The following is a 20,056-nucleotide window of genomic DNA, read 5'->3' as shown; positions in this document are numbered from 1 at the left end:
TCATTTGTTTTGAGACCTCCCCCTGACTGTGATTGGTCCTAATCACCATGTCATTAATTTTGAGACCTCCCCTTGATTGTGATCGGTCCTACTCACCGTGTCATTAGTTTTGAGACCTCCCCCTGACTGTGATTGGTCCTAATCACCATGTCATTAGTTTTGAGACCTCCCCCTGACTGTGATTAGTCCTAATCACCATGTCATTAATTTTGAGACCTCCCCTTGATTGTGATCGGTCCTACTCACCATGTCGTTTGTTTTGAGACCTCCCCTGTCTGTGATTGGTCCTATTCACCATATTATTAGTTTTGGGTCCTCCCCCTGACTGTGATTGGCCCTCATCACCACATTATTTGTTGTGAGACCTCCGCCTGACTGTGGTTAGTCCTAATCACCACATTGTTTGTTCTGAGGCCTCTGATTGGGCCTAATCACCTCATCATTCAATGTAAAACCTTCCCCTGACTGCAACTGGTCCACTGCACAATACAAGCTTCTAGCAGTGCTGAGATGCACACCGAGTTCTTGTTAAGTACATTAATTCCAGCCTTCCCAGCAGAGAGAAGGAAACGCGTTCATATGCCCCCACCTTAGCAGATTATGGCAGTCTGAAAGTGATGGTGCGTAAGCTGACTTCCATTGCTGAATGAGTGGTCTCCTGCCCAACATAATAGCAGTCTCAACCAATTCAGTGTAGATAGAGGGAATTGTGTCTTTCAGAGTGGATGGGTCACCCAATAGAAAAGGACGAATGCAAAAGGGGTCTTTTTGGCCAACAATTCTCTGAATACAATCGTGAACTAATGTCCAAAAGTCCTGTACTTTGGGGCAAGACCATGGGACATGAGTTAATGTATCCTCATCAGTGCACTTCCAGCACCTAGGGTCGTTTTTAAGGTTAACCTCATATAGTCTAGAGGGTGTCTAATACATTCTGTTAATAATCTTGAATTGAACTAACCTAGTGTGAATATCGTGTGACATGATCTTTGAGTAACGTAGAATGTTGGTCCATCCTTCGTAATATCTGCTGTTTTTGCTTTTTTGCTTTTTCATACTCCACCTCTCTCTGATTGTCTCTGATTGTGCAAGTAATTATTATTGCCATGCACTAGGATCTCATTCCCACAGCTTACTAAGTCATGGCCACACATTAGGATGTCATTCCCACACCTTACGACTTAATTATCTTGTTCCTACGCCTTACTAAGTTACAGAGCCCCGCTGGTGACGCAAGAGATCCCAGTGCATGGCCACAACCTAGTAAGCCGTGGGAATGAGCTCTTGGTGCATGGCCACAACTTAGTAAGGTGTGGGAATGAGATCCTAAAGCGTGGCCATGGTTTAGTAAGGCATGATCTCGTTCCCACGCCTTACTAAGTCATGGCCATGCATTAGGATCTCATTCCCATGCATTATTTTTATTTATACAAGATGTCACGGCTCTGTAGAAACATAAACATAAACTTGGTCAGTGTTGTTTAAGCGCTGGCGAGATCTACAATATGCTCAGAAAAGCACACTGTGATGTAACTTAGATTGCCATATTTCCCATTTTTTAATTGTTACAGTGCTGATATTTTTAAGCATATGATATCATGTATTGTAGTAGGTTGAATGTAGATGTTATGATTTGTCTGATTGAGCTAATTTTGTACTATTTTTCAATAGTAAAACGTGTACTGTGAGTGAGTGAGTTACACTCTGAATATCCCTCATCGCTGGAGCTGTTGGATCTCTGGTTCTTCCGTCACTCCTCCCTCCTGTTTCCTCTCCTCTGTCTCTGCCCCCTGAAATACTTTCTACCTCGCTTTCCTTTCTCATACACAAACACATGCCATAGAGTCACTTTCTCTCTCGCTGACGCTTCCCCTCTCCCTCCCACTCAAACAAACACTCTCTCTCTCTCTTTCTCTCTCTCTCTCTCTCTCTCTCCCTGTCTCGCACTCTCTCTCTCCCTCCCTCCCTTCCTCCCTCCCTCCCTCCCTCCCTCTCTTCCTCTCTCTCTGCTCCGTGGCTGCTGTGCTCAGTTCATCATGTTGGCTGGAGGATGCTGCGCACGGGCATTCTCTCTCTCCTGCCCCTGAGCGCTCACCCGGAGGAGGACGAGCAGGAGCAGGAGGAAGAGGAGGAAGAAGAAGAAGAAGAAGAAGAAGAGGAAGAGGAGAAAGAGGAAGAGGAGGAGGCGGTGGAGGAGGGCTCCGGGGCCGGCGGGGTCCAGGCTGCTGACCCCATGCTCCGGTCTCACAGAGCGTATCTGCTGGAGGGTCCGGAGGAGGCTGGCCTGAAGTCTCCAGACTGGCTGTACGAATCTTATTACCGCATGAGCCAGCAGCACCCGCTCATCGTCTTCCTGCTGCTCATCGTCATGGGAGCCTGTCTCGCCCTCATCTCCGTCTTCTTCGCCTCGGGACTGGTGAGGGCACGCACTCCAGCTTTCCTCTCTCTCTCTGTGTCTCTCTTTCTCTCTCTCTGTGTGTGTCTCTCTCCTATGTGGTGCAAGTACTTCTTCACTCTTCTTTTTGTGCTGTTCACTCTCACTCTTTTCTGATGTATTTATTGTGTGACAGCTTTACTTTTCCGGCTGTTCTTTTTCCTTTCAGCTTTTCCCTCATTCTCTCTTCTTTTCTTTCACTACAAAATCTGCCGTTTTTACTTTTGCTTTTTCTACCCCACCTCTCTCTCTCTGTGCGAGTTATTCTTTACTTTTTTTGTACGGTTATTGCTCCCTCCCCTCTTTCTCTCTCTCTCTCTCTCTCTCTCTCTCTCTTTCCCTTAGATAGAAAGATAGATGCATAAACAAAGTGACAGTGCGATGTGCGATCTTTTCTGTCTTCCACTCTTCCCCATTTCTCTCCTTTATTTACTCACTGTCTTTCTTTCTTTCCTTCTTTCCTTCCTTCTTTCTTTCCTTCTTTCTTACTCTCATCACTTTTCTCTCACTTTCCTCTCCATTTTTTCTCTCTTTATCTCTTTTCCTCTTCTCTTCTATTTGTCCCTCTCTTTTTGTTCTCTCAGCTCTCTTTTTCCTCTTTCTTCCACTCTTCCCTGTTTCTTTCCTTTATTTATTCACGCTTTTTCTTTCTTTCTTTCTTTCTTTCTTTCTTTCTTTCTTTCTTTCTTTCACTTTACTTTTCTTTCTCTCTCCTCTCCATCTCTTCACTGTCTCTCTTCTCTTTTTTCTCTTTCCTTCATTCTTTCCTTTATTTCTCTATTTTCTCCTTTTCTCTCTTTTTTATGTTCCTCTTCTCTCCTCTTCTTCTTTCTATTTTCTTCTTCTCTCTCGTCAGTGATCTGGGTGTGATATCATTTCATTGGTGAATCTTTGTGGATGGGTGGATTTTCTTTGGGGATCCTCATTATTATTAATATAACTATTAGGATGTAACATTCTTTAATTATTAATGCTTCAATAAAAGGGGTGTTGAAAGTCTTCTCTCTTCTTTTTCTCTCCTTTCTGTCTCTCTTCACTCTCCGTTTCTCGTTTTTTCTCTCCCTTTCCCTTTCTCTCTCCTCCACCTCGCTCTTCTTTTTTATGTCGTTCTCTTTTCAGCTTTTCTCTCATTCTCGTTGTATTTTATTACAGTTCCTGCTCTTCTGAAAAGGTTTTCAGTTGCTTTGAGAAGAGTGAATAGATTCTTAATGTCATTGTGAAATTAGTCTCGTAACTGTAGTCTGTGTTTAACAGTAATTCTGATGGTATTTTACCACAGCAGGATAGAATGAGGTTTCTTTGTACCTGTGGTTCAGCTGTTCTCTCTCAGGAGGAGAGGAACTCCAGGCTTTTCTCTCATTCTCTCTCGTTTTCACGCATGGTAGTGATCTGGTGATGGTACTTCATCACCTTGGCTGCTCTCCCTGTTCTCCTTCCCCATTCCCTCTCTGCTTCTCTCTCTCTCCTTTCCCATTCTCTCTCTGTCTCTCCGTCTCTCTCTCTCTCTCTCTTTCTCTCTCTTTCTCTCTCCCTTTCTCTCGGTTTGTGACCAGCTTGTTTTGGAAAAATCATTTGGTTGCTTTGAAATGTGTGCAATGTGTCTTCATGCCAGGGTTGGTTTTGTGACGTTCGTCTTACTTTGATTTTCTTCTGCAAAGTAGATCAGCGCTCAGTGGAGACCCATAAAATGTTTCAGTTCAGTTCGGTTCAGTTCAGTTTCAGTTGAAGATGGAGTTATTAGCATGATTACTCTAAATAAAAGCTCTCTAGTTTGGTAGGGGGGTGAAGTCTAGCTCTGGTCATCACAGTGCGTCTGTAAGAGATTGAAAATGTGCTCTATTTCTAATTTGGTTTTTCTTACATATGTTCTATAAATTCATACTAAATGTTTTTGTAACTGAAATGGTTTGAATATCTTTTAATATTATTTGGTATTATTCCAGTTATGGTGTGTCAACGCTGTAACTAAATATGGTCAGTAAATCAAATTGAACTGAACTGAATTGAACTGAAATGAATTGAATAGAACCTAAACAGTAGCTTTACAGTAGAAGGCAAAAACATTCTTAACTTTTAATGTAAGTTAAAGTAAAAGGGTTTTATTCCAAGTTATTTTGGAGCATTTCTATTGTTCCATTCATCATAAGATTTTCACACAGTGTTAGTAAGAGCCACCATGTTCACCAACTTTTTCAGGGGTCGGCTACATGCGGCTCTTTAACTGTCCTTTTGAGGCTCCACAGCAGAATTAGATTTTCAGATAAAAATAAAATAATCCTCCTTTACAGTAAAATAAAGCTCTGCTGATCGTTCAACACAGTTTTAGCAATAAAATGCTGGAGTTAATGTAGAACTGCCAATTCACCCTTTAACCATGAGGGTTGGTGCACAGACTGCTGGTCGCCATAGCAACACAGACAACAGCAAAGATAAAGATTGAAGACGAACATGGATCATTTGAAGATGAATGGACTTATTTTCATTTATAATCACTCCAGGTTGTTTCCTGATACGTTTAATCTGCAATGAGAAACTGTCAAACACTAAAAAGTCACAAAGATAAAGTCAGTTTCTCATTCGCCAGCTTTTTGTTCGAATTGTTCCGTTCCACCTTAAATGGTGCTGCAGTTACATTCTGGCACCTCTGGCACCATGTAAGGTGGAACGGGAAAATTCGAATAAGATGCTGACAAATGAGAAGCGACTTGTAAAAAATCGAACGTTGAGAGATATTTTACAAGAAACTATTATATTTTTGGAAAAGTTTCCTGCTGGAGATTTGAGAAAAGCAGCTATAGCTGGGCTGAAGCTTAAAGCAGAGCAAAGTAAGTCTGCGTTTTTGTTCATATTATATGTTTAGCCTATTCAAGTACATTAGCACATACTAGGGGTGGGGATCTCTAGGCATCTCACGGTTCTATTCGATTACGATTCAGCGGGCTGCGATGCGATTATAAAATGATTATCGATGCATCTCGATGCATCTTTTTTTTCTATAGCATTTGTATTTTCTCACTGTGTGAGCTCAAGTTTCGAGTTCAAGTTTCAAGTTTATTTGTCATTTGCCCAACATGTCAGGACATTTATTAATTGAAATGCTTGTGGTGAGGCTCAGCTAATCACTCTACAGAAAGTAAATAAATATAAATAGAAGAAAAACCATCTGAAATATATTAAATATACACAAAATATACACAAAATATACACAGAATTTAGAGACAATATACTTTTAAAGTGACTAAGTAACTCGGTGTTGTTATTTAAAGTGACTTGGTATTTTTAAAGCAAAGTATTTGTAATGATCCATGATGAATTTACTTCCAGTATCTTTTTTAATAAATCAAATGGAAGTGATGTGGCAAGTGAACTAGAAGACTTTCATTCAGGGCTCTTGTTTGGAGCACGAGACGCTGCTGCCACTCATCTGCGATAAAATGCGCAGTTACGGTGAAATAAGATCCAGTGGTGATGGATGACCACGCAGCACATGTTACAGCTGTTCTACACGTTTTGTTTAGTGATTTTATAACTTCGGTTTTGGTCTCGTTGTAGAGAGTAGGGCAGGGGAATCGCTGTGTCAGTAAAATATCTTTGAGACGGGACGTGAGCAACATAGCGCGAAAGCCCTGTTTCACAACGACTGAGGACCGGCGTGCAGACTGCAGGTCGCATAGCAGTGATGCGTTATTCGCGTTTATAAGCAGCGCAGTTGGTTTCCTGGTACATTAAACAACAAGACACTGTCAAACACTAAAAAGTGGCGGAGCTGAAGTCAGCTTCTCTTTCGAATTCTCCCGTTCCACCTTAAATGCATTTACATTCGGCGCCTCAGTTACAATTTAAGGTGGAACAGGTAAATTCGAACAAGAAGCTGGAGAACAAGAAGCGACTTCAGCCTCGTAAAACAGTCGAACGCTGAGAGACATTTAACTGATCTACTTCTGAGGAAACGTTTTCAGGTGGAGATGGGAGGAAAGTAAATCTGCGCTCTCGTTTATATTGTTTAGCCTATACTAGGACATTATCACATACTGAGACATACTGGACATTAAATGTTGTGGCTCCCAAGGTGGTTTGATTTTTGTTGAAAGGACAAAATGTCTCTTCTTATCATTTGTGTTGTGACTCCTGACCTAACCTGGCTTTAATGCAGAGGGAGCCGGTCGGATTTCTCGCTCATCCAGCTGTGTTTTTGTTATGTGCCGCCACAGACTGTCCGGGCGCTGCACTTCCGCACTTCCAAGTTCTGCCTTTTGCATCCGTCAACATTACATTATAGATTAAATATTTAGAAAATCGATTTTTGACATTTGTGAATCGATTGAGAATCGTTCACGTCCGCATCGCGATGCATCTAAGAATCGTTTTTTTCCCGCACCCCTAGCACATACTGAGACATATTTACAGCCAAGAAGTTAAAATGGACGTAAAATGTTGTGGCTCCCAAGGTGGTTTGATTTTTGTTGAAAGGACAAAATAGCTCTTCTTAACATTTGGGCTGTCAACCTATATTACTATTGAGTTTTACCTCCTTTGCTGCAGTAACAGCCTCTACTATTCTGGAAAGGCCATTCAGCCACAAGAGCATTATTGAGGTCAGGTACTGATGTTGGATGATCAGTTAGGGAACTCCAACTCATGCCAAAGGTATTGGATGGAGCTCCATCACTCCAGAGTTCCACTGCTCCACAGCCCGATGTTGGGGGGCTTTATACTCCCTAGCCAACACTTGACTTTGGGCGTGGTGACTTTAGGCTCATGTGTAGCTACAGAGAATCCTATTCTATATATCAGCACTTTTCTTTAAAGTTTATCCAAGTTTATCCAAGCTGTGTGTCAGCACTGGATGTACCTAAATGTAGCTGAATTCACCAGAAGTAAAGTCTGGACACTTTTGGACATGTAGTGTCTGTGTCTGACCCGTGTTCTATGCTGTTGTTATAAGAGGGTGTTGAACACCTTATCAGGGAACCAGCAGCTGCCACACAATAGAGCAGCTAATGGGGCAGAAAATGCCAAGAAATACAAACTTCAATCTATCTCACCTCTCGACCTTTTCATATTTTATTCCCTCTGCTCATGCAGGAAGTCCTTTTCTTTCTGGAAACACTTATCTCATTTTTACAGCGCAAACACTGTGATTGTTGAGCGTCCGTGGCACACCAAAGCATGATTACACCAGCACTTCAATTCTACAGAGACTTACACAGAGAAAAAAGGGCAGATAATTGGAAAAAGCAAGTGAATTTGATAAGCTCAGTTCATCATTAGCTGCATGTGAAATGTATTCTGAGACAGTGTCAGAGGAATTTGCTTTAAAGTTGTGACAAATGTTTTTGAAAAGGCTTTCAGTTGCTGTGAATTGATTTCTTGTGGCGGGGTAGACATTGTGAATTTCATCTTAGAGTGATTCCATGAAAAGCATGCTGATTGAGGCCGTAACATTTGATACAGAGTATAAAAGACAAAATCTGCTAATGTGTGTATTTCAAGCTTAAATATATTAATTGTTAATAGGTTCATCCATTGTTTAGTATGACAAAGTGCATAAACTATATAGCAAATGATTATATATATCGCTGTTGTCGGAAGAAAACCTCATATCTCCATTTTTGACATTTTTCAGTTTTTGACATGGTTTAAAAATACCTGTTGTCCCTTACATTGTTTCTAAATTTCACGATGAATGGACTTAAAGAAATGATCCAAAATGACTTGGAAAAAATTCTGGTTCCATTAACTTACATTAAAAGTAAAGAAGGTTTTTTTCTTCTAGTGTAAAGTTACCATTTTGGAGATACAAGGTTTTCTTCCAACAACAGCCATATAGACATATATATGTATGTAGATATGTATATCTATATGTATGTATGTATGTATGTATGTAGATATGTATTTACAATATAGATATATACATACATATAAAATATACATATACATTAAATTTACAGTATATATAATATAAATGTTCAGGCCACATTTTATGTTTTATTTATTAATTTCTCCAATATGTCTTAAATGGCCAGGGCCAAAGGGTCTAAAGATTTATTAGACACTTCTATAATATAACCTGTAGTTACTGAATAATAATTAGCTTAAACTCAGCAAATAAATACAAAAAAATTTGCACATTTGTAGAAACATGCTACATTTAAGTTCCGTATGTTGACTAATTTTCACTTCGAAATCAACAAAGCATGTAATTTGACCAGGGGTGTTCAAACTTCTGCATACTACCACATCTTCCAGACGGCATACATTTGGAAATGATGAGAAGAAAATGTATTGATACATTTTAAAATATACTGTAATATCTAAAGATAAGCTGGCTTATATATCATATCTGACTAACTGCCAGGCCAATAATCAGTTGACCCTCAGTATTTAGTTTCTCTCTGATTGTGTAGATGAGGTAGAGTGATTGAGTTGGTGCCGCTCTGTGCTGGTTCGGCTGTGTTCTATTAGGAGCGGGTGAACTTGTGGCGTGGCGGCCTGCGAAATGTTTCTGTGTTGTGCATTAAGTGAATTCTAAAGCAGGTTGAATTTCATGTTTATCAGCGACAGTGAGGCAGAAATGGGTGCAGTTTTTCACTCAGCCAGATGAGGCTTTTATGAGTGAGATTTGATTTCTAACGATCTGACTCCCCGCTTCCATCCTTTTCAAATTACACTGAGAGCCAAACCTTGGGCTGGTGTTTTGGCCCACAGCCACACAACCAAACCCTTACACACACACACACACACACATACACACACACATCCACTTTTGACTCACAATCCATTTTCTTTTCGGAGCTCAGCTCCTCCACAGAGACAGTGCAGTGGGAGGCACTCGGCTCTTCCTCGGTTCGAGTGCATCTGCATAAGTGCAGGATTTGTGGAAGTGTGACAGGATCGGGGTTTATTGCTCTGGGACACTGATTAAAGGCGGTCCACTGCTGGAGAAAGAAAATATTCCAGTGGAAATAAGAGGAAGGAAGAGGAAATGATCAGCTCCCATAAAATCCATTCTGTAATCCTTTTTAATCACTTTCTTTACAAGCCCCAACACCATGAGGCCCAACTACACAGATCTTCACATACTCTATGGGCCAGATGTACATATGAGTGCAGGCACAGCTCAAGATGTGCCAAAAAACAGCCACAATGTTCCTAAATTTAAAACCTGATTAACTAAAACTGCAGCTAAAACTGTGCCAAACAGTGAAATAATAGAGCCAAATAAATAAAACTTCACTGATGAAGAGAGAATGGTGTGATAAATGAAGTTCTTTCCACTCAAAACATTCTACAAGGGTGTTATTTTACTCTAGGTAAGAAAATAGAGAGTATAAAATGATAACACAGACTGTGTGCACTTATTGCTGCTGCGTTATGGTGTGTTTTGCGTCACCTTTTCTCACATATATACAGGGTGTCTCAAAAGTAAGGAAACACCCATAGAAAATTAAAATGGTTGGCAGACATTGATCCAATTTTAGACACAAGCTGTGGGGGAAGAGGGGAACCTGTTAGGCCACGTCTTGGATTCAACTTCAGTTTTACAAATGGGAAGGTGGGTGTGTGACACATCAAACTGGTAGAGAACTTCACCAGAAAAACAGTGGTGTGCTTCACGTCAGTGTAACTTTATTCATTCTCATGTTGAAACAGTGATTTTATGTGAAACCAGACAATTGACCGTAAGGTCTACAGAATGTGTTCAATATGCTGTCCACCATGTGCCGTATCTTCACAGAGTAAACTCCATAGATAGAGGGTGTTTGTGTCTGAACAGTATCAGTATTTCTGTTTGTTGACCTCACCACTCACCACAAAGAAATTTGCTTCATCACTGAATAGCACCTGATAGAGAAAATGAGGGTTTATCTGAAGTTGCTGTGTCACCCCTTCTGCAAATTCTATCTGACAGTCTGGGTCATCCTCGGTCAGACAACGTGAGCTATGGTGCGGGCTCTTGCTGAATGAGGCCAGAACAGTGGGTGCTGTGGCTACATCTGTAGTGTTTTTTGCTCATCCAGCCTTCGGTTTATTGGTGAAAGAACCTGAAATGAGGACGATCTCAACATGTTCTGCTTGGGATAATGCCATCCTTCACAGCCTGAACAGAGGAAGAATCACTGTTTTAACATGAGATTGAATGACAATATGTTAACAGGAAGCACACCACTGCTCTTCTGGTGAAATTCTCTACCAGTTTGATGTGTCACACACCCACCTTCCCATTTGTAAAACTGAAGTTGAATCCAAGATGGCAGTATTCAAGATGGCTGCCATGTTGGTGACATGGACTAACAGGTTCCCCTCTTCCCCCACAGCTTGTGTCTGAAATTGGATCACCGTCTGCCAAACCATTTTCATTTTATATGGGTGTTTGCTTACTTTTGAGACACGCTGTATATCTCGTCCTGAGAGTTTGAACAGTGTTAAGGCCCAGTCACACTTGTATTCATTTCAGTGGAATTCACTGTGATGACCTATGCTGTATTTCAGACTTCCAGAGTGAAAACATTTTAGCTGTGAAACTTCGCACTGAGTTCATTTTGGTTGAATTTTGACACAGAAATTTACATCTTCTAACAGCAGCACTACTGCTTTGGCTTTGCTGACTTCTGAAGGGGTAGAGCTTCATAGCAGTACTGAACCTCCAAAATGCAGGAAATGCTAATTTAACCATTTTTTTAGCACTGTTTGGCATTCTTCCCCACTGGCTATAAACACATAAAAGGGAGATGGCATGATATGCAGTCAATTGGAAGATTATCTATACTTTTGCAGTTTTGCAGACTGTTTAGGGAGAGTTAGCCAGCTCGCTAACTGCAATGTTAGCCCCACAGCTGCACACAAGTCATCCCTCTGCCACCAACCATGCCACACCAGTTATTTTCACTGATTATGTTCACTTCTGTGCCATTACGGTTTATGGTTAGCAAGTTAGCACAGACATGGAGGATTTGTTTTGTTGTCAATTTTCCAGACCAGCCAAACATGTTTTTTGAGACCCTAATTTATGTCTGAATGCAGGGGAAAGTCAATGCAACACCAACCGCTGCAAATGGTCAAGCCTTAATTTGAGTGGCATATGCAATCAGCCACACTGCTAAAATCTCTGCCATCCCTCAGCGTATGCATGAGGAAGAGAAGCACATTTTGCATTTTATCATCCGCATGGCCCAGAAATTGCGTATTTAGGCTCGTGTGTTAGTTTCAGACATACAGTGCCTTGAAAAAGTATTCATACCCCTTGAACTTTTCCAAATTTTTTCATGTTACACTCACAAACTTAAATGTATTTTATTGGGATTTTATGTGATAGACCAACACAAAAAAGCAAGTAATAATAAAGTAATAATAAATAAAAATGTGAAAAGTGTGACGTGCATTTGTATTCAGCCCCCTGTACTCTAATACCCCTAAATAAAATCCAGTGTGACCAGTCACCTAATTAGTAATTAGTCCACCTGTGTGTAATTTATTATTAGTATAACTAGAGCTGTTCTGTGAAGACCTCAGAGGTTTGTTAGAGAACATTAGTGATCAAACAGCATCATGAAAACCAAGGGATACACCAGACAGGTCAGGGATAAAGTTGTGAAGAAATGTAAAGCAGGGTTAGGTTATAAAAAAATATCCCAAGCTATGAACATCTCACGGAGCACTGTTCAATCCATCATCCGAAAATGGAAGGAGTATGGCACAACTGCAAACCAACCAAGACATGGCCGTCCACCTAAACTGACAGCCCAGGCAAGGAGAGCACTAATTAGAGAAGCAGCCAAGAGGCCCATGGTCACTCTGGAGGAGCTGCAGAGATCCACGGCTCAGGTGGGAGAATCTTTCCACAGGACAACTGTTAATCGTGCACTCCACAAATCTGGCCTTTATGGAAGAGTGGCAAGAAGAAAGCCATTTTTGAAAGCAAGCCATAAGAAGTCCCATTTGCCGTTTGCCACAAGCCATGTAGGGGACATAGCAAACATGTGGAAGAAGGTGCTCTAGTCAGATGAGACCAAAGTTGAACTTTTTGACCTAAATGCAAAACGCTATGTGTGGCGGGAAACTAACACCACACATCACCCTGAACACACCATCCCCACCGTGAAACATGGTGGTGGCAGCATCATGCTGTGGGGATGCTTCTCTTCAGCAGGGACAGGGAAACTGGTCAGAGTTGATGGGAAGATGGATGGAGCTGAATACAGGGCAATCCTGGAGGAAAACCTGTTAGAAGCTGCAAAAGACTTGAGACTGGGACGGAGGTTCACCTTCCAGCAGGACAACAACCCTAAACATACAGCCAGAGCTACAATGGAATGGCTTAGATCAAAGCATATTCATGTGTTAGAATGGCCCAGTCAAAGTCCAGACCTAAATCCCACTGAGAATCTGTGGCAAGACTTGAAAATTGCTGTTCACAGAAGCTCTCCATCCAATCTGACTGAGCTTGAGCTATTTTGCAAAGAAGAATGGGCAAAAATCTCAGCCTCTAGATGTGCAAAGCTGGTAGAGACATACCCCAAAAGACTTGCAGCTGTAATTGCAGCGAAAGGTGGCCCTACAAAGTATTGACTCAGGGGGCTGAATCCTAATGCACGCCACACTTTCCAGATTTTTATTAGTAAAAAATTTCGAAAACCATGTATAATTTTCTTTTCACTTCACAATTACTTGCTACTTTGTGTTGGTCTATCACATAAAATCCCAATAAAATACATTCAAGTTTGTGGGTGTAATGTGAAAAAATGTGGAAAAGTTCAAGGGGTATTTATTATCAGTATGACTAGAGCTGTTCTGTGAAGACCTCAGAGGTTTGTTAGAGAACATTAGTGATCAAACAGCATCATGAAAACCAAGGCAGGTCAGGGATAAAGTTGTGGAGAAATGTAAAGCAGGGTTACGTTATAAAAAAATATCCCAAGCTATGTACACTCACGGAGCACTGTTCAATCCATCATCTGAAAATGGAAGGAGTATGGCACAACTGCAAACCAACCAAGACATGGCCGTCCACCTAAACTGACAGCCCAGGCAAGGAGAGCACTAATTAGAGGAGCTGCAGAGATCCACGGCTCAGGTGGGAGAATCTGTCCACAGGACAACTGTTAATCGTGCACGTAATGTGAAAAAATGGAAAAGTTCAAGGGGTATGAATATTTCCAAGGCACTGTAGAGCTCAGGCAGAACGCCTGAAGCTGATGCAAAAGGCTCAGTATGTCAGGCCCTGTATGTCTAAAAGTTTGTAGACTCCTACTCATCCGATGTTTGTACACATTTTTTTGCAGCCTCTACTCTTCTTGAAAGTCTAGATTTTGGAACATTGCTGTGAGGATTTGATTGCATTCAGTCACAAGAGCATTGGTGAGGTCAGGTGCTGATGTTGGATGAATAGTTCTCGATCACTCCAGCTCATCCCAAAGGAACTGGATGGAGCTCCATCACACAGAGAACACAGTTCCATTGCTCCACAGTCCAGTGCCTGGGGCACTTCATACCCCTTTAGTCAGTGCCTGGCATTGGGCATGGTGAGCCTCATGTGCAACTGCACCAGAGTGTCCCATTCAATTGGTCAATGCTTTTCTATAGTGTGCCTTAGGGAACACGCTGAATCTGTAGGTCCTTCTTTTATACTCTACACATATACTGTACTTTTATATAAATAAAAGCACAAGATTCAGCTGTGGTTGAGTTTTAGAATGAAATCTGTTATTCTTCATTTTAACAATATCGTCATTGTTCCGTTTCAACTACAAAGTGATCTCACAAGCATACTGTATCTGTACCACGATATAACAATCATTTAACAGAGTATTTGATTTCAGGGATGGATTGCAGCCACCCTCTCTTGCACTTCTGATCTGATCCATTAGAGTGCTTTACATTATTTCATGTGTTGTAAACACTTGAGGGAGATATCATCTGCCTCTGTTTCTTCTGATTCCTTAAGAACCCTGTGATCTTTTATGGTTTTATTTTTAAACTCTTAAACGGTCAGGAGCCACTGTCCAGTCCAGGTTTCTATTCCTCACTTCTATTACTTTAAAGAGACATTTTATTCGGCGGTAGAATAACCCAATAATGGTGGAACACAGTTTAAAGTGACCGTACATGTTCAATGTTTTAAGCTTGTTTGCTCTGAGAGTCAGATATAGTACTACACCATGGACATGTGTGAGAACAAACCATTACACAGCAATACTTAATGCAGAAATCTTATAACTCACTTTGAAAGTATATTTTATTGGCCTGTTTACCACTGTTAAGGTATTGCTAATTTTCACTAGTACACTAATGGAGTTTTTCAAATTTCAACTCAAAGCCTGTAAATATTGTTGGAGCCTTTTTAGCTTCTGTAATGAGGACAGAATATGATCAAATTAGCCCCAGAAAGTCTGTTAACATAAATAAGTGAATGCTGAATTGGTTACTAACACACAAATGTAATGTTTAGGATATGTGACATCACAACACTGTTTTGCACTCCAGTTGTGAAGCTGCAGCTGTGATGGTAAAAGTATGAAGACTAGATGAGTGGGCAGGGTCATTTGAGTGGTGGCAGGGCATTTGCTTGATGTGATGTAGCATCTGCATGTTCAGTCCCACACAGCAATCGGATTTCGGTTTGACTAACTGGAGACACGTCTGAATACCAAGTGTAAATGCATGTTCCTAAAATCTTATCAGGATAAAATCCAGAATCTAGACACATGGAGTGACCAGGTGTAAATGGGGTATGGGAGGTTTCCCACCTCCAAGTGGAAAAAAAATATTTTTATTGTATTTAAACGTCCTTCCAACTGGAAATTCTCACTTTGAAAGTCAAGGTTTTTCTATAGTTGCGGTTCTGTGACATAATTTCACCTCCATATCATGAAAGACTGAGTTTCCCTGGCTTCTTTGAAATACTGTTTGAAGTAATAAGTAAACACTGTTAAGCCAATTTCATACTGGATGCAACACAGCGCACATGGTAATCCGCAACCACTCCACAGTGCTTGTTATTTCACACCAGATGTGACACACACATGAGGCAAAAGCTGTTTCTGTTTGTGCTGCATTTTTACAGGATGCAAATGTTTTTAGTGTTGCTTAAATAAACTTTTATTGCTTAAATAAACTTAAATAAACTCTAGGTAGAACTTTAGAAGATCTCACTGAAGAGGAGGAGATGCACGTGGGTTCACAGCATTAACCTATACAAGCAATGTGTTGATTTGTTTATTAGCCTAGATCAGGGACGTCCAATCTTATCCACAAAGGGCCGGTGTGAGTGCAGGTTTTCGTTCCAAACCAGAAGAGCACACCTGATTCCACTTGTTTAATCAGTCAGTCTCACTCGCTAAACAACAGATAATGTGATCTCCTGCTTTGTTGCCACGAAAACCTGTAGCCACACCAGCCCTTTGCAGATAAGATTGAACACCCCTGGCCTAGATTGTATGTTGTAGCATAAATGCTGTATTTCTCTGCTGTTTTTACCTAAAACTGGCACCACTTGTGGCACATGTCAAATATAGACCCAAAGTGCATTTTATTCATTCACATCACATGACAGTAACACACAACAGCAACTCATTTACATATGTCCACTTATTCTGCCTACAGCAGGTTAGCCCCGCCCATTCATAATGAGGTTCTAAGGAGTGTGTTAGCTCACAGTGCTTTTTGAAAAAGGACAACCAATCAGAACAGAGCTCATTTATATCAGTCTTAAAGGCAGTGTTACAAAATCATGCCTACTTAATTTCAAGAGAAAAAGAGAGGTTCGAAAATGGACGTAAAAATGAACAGTGACTATTTTTGGTACATAAAACTACACAAAAGTTATAAGAGGACCTCAACAGAGAAAATGCAAGAAAAATGTAGGATTTAGGCCCTTTAAGTTTCTATTTGATTAGCATGAGCTGTTTTTTTCAACACTTAAGTGTTCATTGAGTTTTTTACAGTAAAAGAATGTCGCAACAGAATAACACCAAAGTGCGGAAAAAAGGGGTGTCTGTGCCACAAAACTCTTATCAAATAAGTTCATTTAAAGGTGTAGTATCCTTGTTTTTGTGTGTATTTGTCTCTATGTATTTCTATGGTGTCATACATGGTCCATTTCTGCCACCTGTTAACAAATGTATTTTGTCTCCATGTGCTATTTTTTACGATATCACTAAACACTGGGGGGAAATGTGAGGTTAAACTGTGCCAAAACCTACATCCACTCAAAACAAATGAAGCACTAACCAAACAACTCTTTAATACAGCAGTAAGCCACAAGAGGCAGTGTGTTACTGCGATTTTAAAATCACAAAATCTCAGGAAAGTCACAGTAACGCTCGGCCTCTCATGGTTTATTGCTTTTATAAAACGGTGGCCAACATTAGCATCACAAAACGTGATGAAATACAGAATTTTTCAGAAAATAATTTCTGTTTCAGTTTTAGTGATAATCGACATAAACAAGTATTTCGCCAAGAACTGTGCCTTTATCGTTGCCAAGCAACCACTGAATGAGGAGAATGTTCGGTCACCCATTGCTGTATAATGCTGTCATTTCATGAATTTTAAACTTCATGTCGTATAAGAATGGACATATGACAATAGCACTGTTCAATGCAGACATTTCGCTTTATAAGCACTTTTTGGTCACCAAATTACCACTGTGAGTCTTATTTAGCACCAATCCAGCGGCGCCCCTCTTCTCACACTGGGGTTGAATCTCAAATGGCTCCCCGCTCCCTACATAGTGCACTACATAGGAGTTTAAATACTGGATCCTGCAGCCCAACAGTGCAAAATACAGCTAAAAAACAGTCATTTGGGATTCAGACACATCCACACTCAACAAATGATGCACTGTTTGGCTGTAAAGGCTACAATTTCCAAACTTTCATAGCTAGAACACTATTTAGGGAGTAGAAGTTGTTTGGGATTCAGCCTGGGTTTTACACGACTTCTGACTGAATAACAAACACTTGAGGCATGTAAGCCATTCAAGTGACATTTTTTAGATGTTTATACTGCCGTTTTACAGTTAATCAGACTGTAAGTACTTTAATTCAAGCCTGTCATATGAACGACAGAGATGCTTAGGCTGTTTATTATCTCTTAGCCTGTTAGCTAGCTGACCGGCCTGGTTCTAGTTAAGAACATAAGTTGCCAGCCCCCTCAGTTTAAACAGAAACTGGTTCTCAGTATACTCGGTGGTCATAGTTGAGCGTATATCATGGATTTTACAACAGTTTCGAACACAGCTCAACCAATCAGATTTTAGGACCAGAACTATCCATTTTATAATTCCAATTTAAATGTTTTTAGAGCCTTTTAAAGTCTAGTGTATTGTGAGTGTCCATCCAACATCAGCTAAAGCTGAAGTTGCATGAACACTTTTAGATGAGAAGAAGGAGATTCCGCATTGGAATTCCTAGTTATATCATCAATGCGGCATAAACCTTATAATGTAATAATCCTGTGAACTGTAGGGGTTAAAGAGTTCATTATAAAGGACAGTAGGAGGCCATTACCCAGTAATAATAATGCCTGGATGATGGATTGTGTGTTTCTGGGAACTGTAGTTTTATCTCCGTGACCACCCGAAGGGACGTATGTTCACTTTCCAGTCTCAGTGCAGTGACAAGCTGTACATCTGCTGTTGCAGACGTGTAATCGTCTACAGTAATTGCAGCCTGTAGATGTTCAGCTCTGTTCAGCACTCTGAGGCCTCAGTACATGAGAAATGCATGTGGCTTCCTGTGGTGAAGGTGTTAATAGGCTCTGGTTACTCCCACTGCACACCCACACGCACAGAAACAGATTAAAAATATACCAGCAGGAACAAAAAAACAAGTGTTTCCCTATCAGTCAGGTTTTTCTCTCCTGCTCAGTTTTATGTCTTCTTAAACAACAGCAGAGAAACTGAAGCTGTGGCTCACTGTGGCTCTGTGTGTGTCTGTGTTTGGCAAGTTTGCTCCAAATTGCTGACACCGGGTGACATTTCTCACATTCCTGTCCCATCAGCAGGTCTGCAGCGGCATCCGAAACCACAGACGCATACAGTCATATGCAAAAGTTTAGGCGCCCCGGTCAACTGACATGTTTTGTTGATTTTCCGAGTGAAAATAAACAAACATGTTCTCTACATTTTATATTTCATTTTATTGTTTTCTAATATGTTAAACTCAGCACATAAACAGAAATTGTGCACTGAAATATTTAAGAGTGTTCCCTTCAAAAGATTTCTTAATTTTCACTTAGAAAATGAACAGAACATGTCAAACTATACACATTCAGAGGAGAACAAGGCGAGAACCTAACACATTTTGGCTTTTCTTAAAGGGAAATTCCACTGATTTTTGCATAATTAAATGGTTGACACATCAAGTGGTAAGTAGTCATTCAGAGTGGTTTGTCATGAAATGCTCTGTTCTAGAGAAGTGTTACCCCTGTACTTGCGTCATTGCACTGGTTATTATAGAATTGAATTTAAAGTTTTATTATTCACTTTTAAAGCATTGCATGGCTTGTCTCCCAGCTATATCACTGACCTCCTCTGCTTCCATTCCACCTCATCAGTCCTATGATCTTATAATCCTTGTTGAATGTATTGCATAGTCTTGATTAGTTAGTAGTGGTTATTTTAATTGATACTATTGTGCAGCACTTTGGCCGACACTTGTTGTCTTTTAAATGTTCTATAGAAATAAAGGTGACTTGACTTGACTTACCAGTCAGAATTGCTGACAGTGGTGGTGAAACCAGACGTCTAAAGAGTTTAATGCCTCGAAAAGTTACATCACAGAAAGTTATTACATGATTGTTAGGATTGAATGGTTATGAATACACTGCTTGATGCCTGAGACATTGTTTTGTGACAGTTTGGAGAAGGTTTTGCTCTAAAATCAATCTTTTAAAAGCCATTTCTGGGGAACAGGTGTATGCAGGGTAAGAGAGTGCCTAAAGAAAACTTTATTTTTAGTTTTATCATTCTTGACGTTACATATAAAAAACTCATGTGTATATTCATTGATGGTTTTGGATAGTAAATAAAATATATATATTTGCATTGTACGTATTGCAGAAAGTTGCATTTATGGTACAAAAACAGTTTTTAGGGTGAAATATTTGATTTTTGATTTTTGTCAAAATTCTTTGGTGACGTTTGCTTGTGCCCCGCTCTCCCTTACATGCATAAAATACAACAACACAAACACACACACACACAGTGTGCAGTCAGACAGAAGTGTAGATCAGGCAGATGAACAGGAAGAGCCTCTATAGTGACAAAACAGCCTGGTGATGAGGAGACCGTTGGCTTTTGTAACGGCTGTAAAATGGGTTTAAATGGATTTAAATGGGTTCAAAAGCTCAATCAGTGTGCTGCGTGAGTTCTGCCCTCTGTTCGCTGGGAGCAGAGAGGCTGCTCTGCCAGCTTCCGGCTCGGAGTGATAACATAGGCATCCAGCAGCGCTGCGGTGACAGAGGTTAATGCAGAGAGTCTACTGTTCTAGGGCTAATCATGCAATCAGAGACTGAAAGCACTAATTGGATTTTGATGTGTTCGTTTAGCATATTCATATATACTCAGTCAAAGCTAGGAGTGAAAAACTCTCTGTCTTTCTGATATTATATGTACATATA

The 20,056-nt window shown here is 40.5% G+C and overlaps 1 protein-coding gene across 1 annotated transcript in view; it reads left to right on the top strand.

The window, feature by feature from the left end:
• Positions 1-2,022: 2,022 nt before the first annotated feature.
• adcy2b (adenylate cyclase 2b (brain)) overlaps positions 2,023-20,056 on the top strand; it is a 111,835-nt gene continuing 93,801 nt past the window's right edge. The window contains exon 1 of the mRNA XM_036566194.1: positions 2,023-2,416. Within this exon, the coding sequence (XP_036422087.1) occupies positions 2,051-2,416 (366 nt within the window). The 5' untranslated portion in view covers positions 2,023-2,050. The remainder of the gene's footprint in view (positions 2,417-20,056) is intronic.

The sequence above is a fragment of the Colossoma macropomum genome, unplaced genomic scaffold (genome assembly GCF_904425465.1).
Source record: "Colossoma macropomum unplaced genomic scaffold, Colossoma_macropomum, whole genome shotgun sequence".
NCBI lineage: Eukaryota > Metazoa > Chordata > Actinopteri > Characiformes > Serrasalmidae > Colossoma > Colossoma macropomum.
The sequence above is the reverse complement of the archived record's forward strand: the minus strand, read 5'-3'. Positions and strand labels throughout refer to the sequence as shown.